General features: G+C 48.0%; 1 protein-coding gene across 1 annotated transcript; it reads right to left on the minus strand.

Moving 5' to 3' along the window:
• Positions 1-1,361: 1,361 nt before the first annotated feature.
• On the minus strand, positions 1,362-7,208 carry LOC104542060 (CCR4-NOT transcription complex subunit 6-like; the record flags this gene model as incomplete). Its single annotated transcript, XM_010186263.1, has 6 exons — positions 1,362-1,574; positions 1,823-2,025; positions 3,050-3,274; positions 4,911-5,062; positions 5,957-6,111; positions 7,051-7,208. Coding segments are annotated over 6 exons (1,106 nt in total), but the record flags the coding sequence as incomplete, so codon positions are not given.
• Between the last annotated feature and the right edge of the window lie 819 nt (positions 7,209-8,027).

Raw genomic sequence — 8,027 nt, forward strand, 5'->3', positions numbered from 1 at the left:
CCCCAAGCTTCACCTTTGCAGCCGAATTTTGGGAAAGGGGACCTAGGATGGGTTTGTGGTTTCGGGAGGGGTTTGCTATTTCGGGAAGGGTTTGCAATTTATTGGGGGGTTTGCAATTTAGTGGGGGGGTTTGCAATTTAGTGAGGGGGTTTGCAGTTTCGGGAGGGATTTGCAATTTCTGGAGGGGTTTGCAGTTTCTGGAAGGGTTTGCAATTTTGGGAGGGGTTTGCAATTCCTTGAAGGATCTGCAGTTTCGGGAGGGGGTTGCAATTTCGGGAGGGGGTTGCAGTTTTGGGAGGGGTTTGCAAACCCTTCCATAAATTGGAATTTCGGGAGGGGTTTGCAGTTTCGGGAGGGGTTTGCAGTTTCGGGAGGGGTTTGCAATTTCTGGAAGGGTTTGCAGTTTCAGGAGGAGTTTTCAATTTCTGGAAGGGTTTTCAATTTCTGGAAGGGTTTGCGGTTTCGGGAGGGGTTTGCACTTCCTTGATTTACCTGGAACACAAAGACTTGCAAGGGCTCGCCTCAAGTGCCATTTTTCCCCATTTCTAACAGATTTCTGCCCATTCCTAACCCCTGCTCCCAGCTGCGCTGGCTGGCCAAAGGACCGAGGGGTAACAGGACCCCTGCTGCGTGACTGACCAACACACAGCACTAAAATCTCACCTGTGCCATCTCAAGAGACGCAGCTTTGCTGGTAATTCTGTTGGGAATTAAATCAACTGCATCAGCAGGATTTAGACCTCCAATTGGATCCCCATCTTTGGTTTTCTAGGATAAACGGGTGAGGGGCAGGGCCAGGCTGCTAACAATTTCTAGTCGGGGATTTAAGTGCTTTGCTACTGTGCAAAACTTCTGCAGAGTTCAGTCTCGGTTTTGGGTTCGAACCAACAGGATTTCTCATGTTCTTCCTACAAAACAAGCATTTCTCTTTCTGGTTTTCTTTCTCCTAACAGCCTGGCTCGTTTCTCCATGTTCTGGAGAAACAAAAGCGTTATCTTTCAATACGTTAATACACAGTTATTCTTTCTTTGTTTTAAATCTTCCTTCTCCGTTTGTAAGTGCAGCTTCCTATTGAAAAGATTGCTTAAAAAAAAACAACCAACAAACAAAAACCAAAATTAAATTAAAAAAAAACAAACAACCACCAAACCTGGAAAGGGAATAATACTTTGGTTCCAGCCCTAGTGCCAAATGATACCGATATGCACCAAAATGTGCAAAGATCTCGTCTCAAACACATAAAGGAAAGGAGCTCGAAGAAGCAGCTTGAGGTTGGCCATACTTCACTCCTATATACTTTGATTTACAACTGTACAGGTCCGTAACAACAGGTCCTTGCCCGCAAAAGGGGCCGGGCTCCACTACCTCCGGCCGGGCAAGTGGACGCCGTTGACCAGAGGCAGGAGGGGAGGCTGGAGTTCAAGTTGCGTTAACAGTGAGAAGTGGTCGGAGGGGATGTGCGGGTGGGGACACCCAGTGATGTTGTTGTCAACCAGCCACTGAGGGTCCAAAGGCCCCAGGACGCCCAGCACGTTCATGTGAGTGTTGGAGTAGAAAATGTAGTCAATCACACCCTGGGGAGAGAGAGAGAAACACCACAGTGAGGACACAGCTCGCTGCCGGCAACCGAATTTAGGGGAGGGACGTGTGCGGCGTCTGCTCTCGTTAAATCACCATCCAGGAGCTTAAAAACACCAGGAAACCACGGGAAAGCATCCAGCGAGTGTAGGAACCCGTAGTGACACCTTTTACAGCCAAAATTAAGGCAGGGTCCTGGGGAGCCCAGGCCAATGCCCGCCACGTGGGAGAAATCGCTGCTTACTTTGAAATCGAAGGTGTAATTGGTGTAAGGCATCAAGTTGTTCTCGTAGGCGCTCTTCAGCTGGAAGCCGTGCGTGATCCTGCCTTCCGAAGCCCCGTTCTTCCCGTTGCCGCTGAAGTTCATCAGACACTCGTTGTAACGCAGCTCCTTGAAGTCCTTGTGGTTGTCGGCCACTATGCCGTTGCTTAAGTACTCCACTACACCTGCAAGTAAAGGAAAGGGGTCAGGGAGCTGCTTTAACACGCAACGTTCGGGGAATTTTGGCCTTGGAGTTGAAATCTCAAATAGCAAGAGGATATCCAATGAAATCAGAAAAGAGTTTTCCACTTAAGGGTAATTCTGACACACAGCCAGGGAGCAGAGGCTCCCCACAAGGTTTTCTCTTATAAAGATGCTGGAGGGAGTGGAGCATCTCCTGCTGAGGGAGCTGGGGCTCTTGAGCTTGGAGCAGAGGAGACTGAGGGGTGCCCTCATTCCTGGGGATCCATTGGGAAAGGGCAGTGTCAGGAGGAAGGAGCCAGGCTCTGCTCTGGGATGGCCAATGGCAGGACAAGGGGCAATGGTCCCAAGCAGGAGCACAGGAGGTTCAAGCTGAAGATGAGGCCAAAGTTTGTGAGTGTGAGGGTTATGGAGCATGGCCCAGGCTGCCCAGAGAGGTTGTGGAGTCTCCTTGTGTGGAGACCCCCAAAGCCCTGGCCGTGTTCCTGTGTGAGTGCTCTGGTGATCCTGCTGTGGCAGGGGTTGCACTGGGGGAGCTTTCCAGGTCCCTTCCAACTCCTCATACTTTGTGATTCTGTGATTCCAGTGGTTTTAACATCATTTTTTGAGGCTCATGGTGAAATCACTGTATGTGTGTAGTGGTAAATATGTGACAGAGGGTGCCAGAGAGGCAGCTTTTGTGCACGTACCTATTACAGTACAGAATGCTTTAACTACTAAAGCAAGCCGGTTTCCTCAAAAAGTTTTCATGTTATATCAATTTATTTAAGACCTATTTGTGCTTTTCTACATCTTTTTAGGCATGACAGACCTTTCTGGAGCATGCAACTGCTGACAGAAAGCAGTGTGCTCAACCAGAGGATCTGGATTCTCTTCAGTTGATTTCCAGCTGTTATTAAGAAAGCTTTCACCCAGACCCAGGGAAGCACAAACCACCCCATCACCCTCAGAGGAAAAGAGGATTTTCTCAAAAAGGTAAGGTAAAAAATCAGCCAAAATCAGCCTTACCTGAATCAGGCAATGAGTTGAGATCCGCACACAGCACCAAAGGGATAGAGTTGGGATCTGCTGCTGGGCTACTGGGCCTGCTGGAGGCTTTCTCCAGGATGTTCTTCAGTTCCGAGACAAACATCATGGTCTGAATGAGTTTCACGTCGGAGTATTCGGGGTCCCAGTGCATGTGGGCATTGGCCACAATCAGCAGCTGCTTGTCCACATGAAGAGATTTCATACCTGGAGGAAAAAATATGTATTTTTATCAGAGAAAGGCTGCTTGTGTGAATGCAGCAGATATTCCCCACGTGGTCAGGGTGCAGTGAAGAACTCCACGTCAAGCAGATGCCTGTTGCAGGAAAAAAGGCATCACCTGAACCCCACTTCTAAATCAGCAGCATTTATATAATAATACATGACTAAATCTCTTCAATATAGGACAGAAAGAGCCAGAATCCAGTTGCTGGACAAACACTACAGCTGCTTGTAGTATTTATTTGAGAAACAGCACGCTGAACGACGAGGCATAAAGTCCCAGGCAGCTTCTTCCACTCCTGAGATGCAGATATCCTGCTGCTTTTGAAGGTTACACTGGAAGCAAGCGATCACAAAACCAGACACGCAGACAGAGCAGGGTGGCAGCCTGAAGCATTTTGAATTTGCCTGCTGAATCTGATCAAGCTTAATGAAAATGTGACAGTCAGTCAATCAGGCAGCATCAAAAGATACCCGGTAATCTCGTTCTTCCGCATCGAGACGTTAGCGCTGGGGGAGGATGGAGGGATTCAATCACAGAGGGTGGGGAAAGAGAGTTGAAAATAGAAGTTTTCATTAACAACAACTATGGGTAAGGGCGCACGCATGCAAACACACTGACCTTGGAAAAGCTCAGTTCTCCGAGTGTAATTTGGCAGAGTAAGTCAGGAGGGAGAAAAGTTTGAGAGGAGAAAGCTAAATATTGGGCATCTGGATGGGAGTGCAAGCAGCCCATGAAATCACGTCATTTGTGTCCTGTCCTAGCCACATTTTAAATAACCCCTAAATAATGGGCTATTATTTCGAGAATAACCCCATGGACGCTACAGACTTGGGGACGAGTGGCTGGAAAGGGCCTGGGGTGTTGGTGGACAGCAATGCCCATGAGCCAGCAATGTGCCCTTGAGCCAAGAAGGCCAATGCCATCCTGGGGTGGATGAGAAGGGGTGGTTGGAGGGCAGAGAGGTTCTCCTGCCCCTCTGCTCTGCCCTGCTCACACCACAGCTGCAATCTTGGGTCCAGTGCTGGGCCCTCAGCTCCAGAAGGACAGGAACTGCTTGAAAGAGTCCAGCAGGGCCACAGAGATGCTGGAGGGAGTGGAGCATCTCCTGCTGAGGAGCGGCTGAGGGAGCTGGGGCTCTTGAGCTTGGAGCAGAGGAGCCTGAGGGGTGCCCTCATTCCTGGGGATCCATTTGGAAAGGGCAGTGTCAGGAGGAAGGAGCCAGGCTCTGCTCTGGGATGGCCAATGCCAGGACAAGGGGCAATGGTCCCAAGCTGGAGCACAGGAGGTTCAAGCTGAAGAGGAGGCCAAAGTTTGTGAGTGTGAGGGTTCTGGAGCATGGCCCAGGCTGCCCAGAGAGGTTGTGGAGTGTCCTTGTGTGGAGACACCCAAAGCCCTGGCCGTGTTCCTGTGTGACTGCTCTGGTGATCCTGCTGTGGCAGGGGTTGCACTGGGGGAGCTTTCCCGGTCCCTTCCCACTCCTGACATTCTGTGAAATTAGCACAGCAAACAGCACTTGCTCATCTGTGAGTATTTGGTTGTCACCACCAATGGCAATAAAACCCTAGAGCGCCGCGTTACCCAGGTGGGTGATCAATAGAGCGCCGCAGCCGTACTCACTTGCTCCAAACAGTTCCTTGTGCACCTCCAGCACCACGGCCACGCCGATGTTGTCCTTCGTCATCACTCTGTTCAGCATCGCTTCCGACCCTTCCGAGTTGGCCATCGCCACCTGGTTGAACTCCACCGTGTGCTTCTGCACCAGCGTGAATCTGATTCAGGAAAGAGAAGCGCGTGTGAACGCACGGTCGTGGACAAGGTAAGGCAGCACGTTTCTCTTGTTCTCTAGTTTTATAAAGCAATAAGAGTCCTAAGAAATATCCCCCTGGTCAGGGTAGGGCTCTTGGTCTGGCAAATGAGAGATTCTCCTTGGAGATGAGCTACCTGGGCTTTAGGAAATGGTTATTTGGCTCAGCACAGCACTCTGAGGAGACTCGGAGGTTATCGCACCTCCTCAGGAGCGTTCTTGGTAAAACATTAAGATGAGGTGGTAATTAAAGGTTTGTCTTTTACTATGGGGAAATGCATTATTAAAAATCTTTCCAGCCAGTAGCTACCACTACTTGTTTGGGGAAATTGGTTCGTCAATCCTTTCCAGCCTTAGGATGCCTGAAAACGCTTTGCTTCAGGACAAAGTGAAGGGTACAAATTGAAAGGGGCGTTGTAAGAAAATTAAAAGGGAGTATTATTAATCTCCTGGTTTTTACCTGCGAGGGTCACAGCGTAATAACCAGTTCTCTCTACACCCTTGTCAGTATCAAGGCTGAAAGGTCTGAAAACCATCAGTTGTTTGTTTCCACAGACTCCCTGTATTCAAAATCAGTCAGGTTGTTTTCACACCTGATCTGAAAGGTGTAGTTTTGTTTGTGGAAGCAATGAAAGCTCTGAGCAGGAGCTTTGTGCAACTTCCATTCTAATTCCTGAACACTGGTCCGAGGGAATACTCAGAGGGATACTCGGTGTGGTACAACGTGGGCCTCACGAGCAGTTTACACAAATGAGAAGCCCCTCTCCAATATTTTGATGACTTTTTGCAGCAGAACCGTTTGGATCAGGTGTTGCAAATAGTCCAAAAAACCAGTCCAAAAGCTGCTCCTGCCCCTTACTTTTCGGTCTTGAAGAATATTGCACAGCCATCCACATGCTTCCTCTCCTGCTCAGACATGATTTTGGCACGTGACTTTGGAGAAAAGAACCCGTCGTACCCTCGCTCTTTCAAGGCTGGCAGGAACAGGGTGAAGTATTGCTCGGTTTCCACCTCCTGCAATGGAACACAAACACTTTGGGCTCACAAAGCGAACTCAACCCTTCCTGTGGCTGCATGGCAACCTGTCCCTGCCTTGGCTTGCACTTGGCAGCTCTCATCAAAGAGAAAAGCTTCTGTTTGCACAAGTCACGTCATTTCCTTGATTAGCAGCCTGCTGGACACAGGTTTGCATTCCTGAATATCCTGGCATCACCCCAGAAGGGTAAGTGATAGGTGTATTTTGAATAGCAGATCAGGCTAAAGCTTCTGAGAGACTGATAGATCTCCTGCAGCAATTAATATTTAACCCGGAGAGCCCTTTCACACAAGGGTCTCTCGCTGCTCTGTGACATTACATTTTCTTTGTAGTAACATTTGGTCTCAAGAGGTTTTTAGAGGTTGGTATCTTGAGGTTTTCAGACCAAGGTAACTACTCCCTTCTTGTGCAAGCTTCTTACTGACCAGAACTTGAGCAGTTTAAAGGCAGAAGTATTCTAAACAGCTGCAATAGATTTCTAATAACGCAGCAGGATACACATACCGATCACAATCGATATTTAACTTTGAATGTGAGAGTCCCCTTGCTTTCCAGTGAGGTTATTTTTGAGGCTTGAACTTCTGCACCAAGCAAGAATGGACCAGGAGCAGTGGCACTTGGGGATACAGCAGTCTACGTTCTCCCCTTCTGCATCCAGAAGGAGTATATTTAGGATGCTTACCTGAGAGGCAAAACCCCCAGATCTTCTAATACGAATTATCTACTCATTTAGCTAATTTTATCTCACTTATTTTGTCTCACTCTATAAAACACAAGCCAGGATGTGGACGAGGAGCGGCGCACACAGCTTGTATTGGTAAGCCCCAGAATTTGTTAGCAAGCAGGCAAAGACGGTGTTTATTTCTAAAGGTGGAAGTGAACGTTTCTGATAAAAAGTAGAGTTATTTCCTGCTTACCTGAAGACTGATGATGTCTGCATCGCAGTTGACGATTTCTTCCATGATTCCCTTTTTCCTGTACTCCCAATTGAGCGCCCAAGACGGGCAGTAGCCATAGAGCTGCCGGGTGGCGTATTTATCACACAAGACATTGTAACACATAACTGTGAATGAAGCTAGGAGGGTAGAAAAAAGACAAAAGGGAAAGGTCATCAACCTCTGATGCTAACAAATAAACTTATTCAAGCCAAAGTAGTGCATCTTACGTGGTCTGTTCTGCAGGGCCTACTGAACACAAGTCAGTGTGGTTACTGCACTGAGCGTTTTAAACGAGCAGGAGTGAAAAAGGCGCTGCTGAGGCAGCAGTTACCACATAAGGATAAACTCGTTGCTACCAAAACGAGAGGGCATCATGAGCGGGACAAAGCAAAAAGCAAAGCCAAGCTGCTAAAGAAGCTGTTACCGTGGCAGGACGCCACAGCATCAGAGGGAAATGCTGCCTGGGAAGGCTACATTTGAGGCAGTCTGGTGCCAAAAATGTTTGTGTAATTTTCCTAGCACCTGTACAACATTTTAAAGTTGTATTTCTAACAAGTTCAAGTGGGGAAAGAGGGGCCTGGGTGAGGGCAGGGAAGAGAAAGAGACATGAAGTCAGCAATCAGCAAGCTGTGTTTTTTATACCCACAGTCAAAGAAGATTTCCACTATTTAGTTATTTCAGTTTCCTAACAACAACCAACTGGCTTATTACAGTTTCCACTGTGAAATACCCCACTTGACGCAGTACCCTCTAACGACTTCTGAATTCTGCTTCTGCTTAGCAAGTCTGAACTGAAAAATAAAGCCCAAATCCGTAAAACTCCACCGAGATACTGATCTGTAAGGGACTTGGGAACAGAAATGCAGAACTTAATGTTGTGGTGGCTCACAGGGCTTTTGGCATTTCTCCTGTTTCTTCCTATTTTTTCCTGGCTTGCTACCTTTTATATATATATA

Source organism: Mesitornis unicolor, unplaced genomic scaffold, assembly GCF_000695765.1.
Source record: "Mesitornis unicolor isolate BGI_N332 unplaced genomic scaffold, ASM69576v1 scaffold3536, whole genome shotgun sequence".
NCBI classification, from domain to species: Eukaryota; Metazoa; Chordata; class Aves; order Mesitornithiformes; family Mesitornithidae; genus Mesitornis; species Mesitornis unicolor.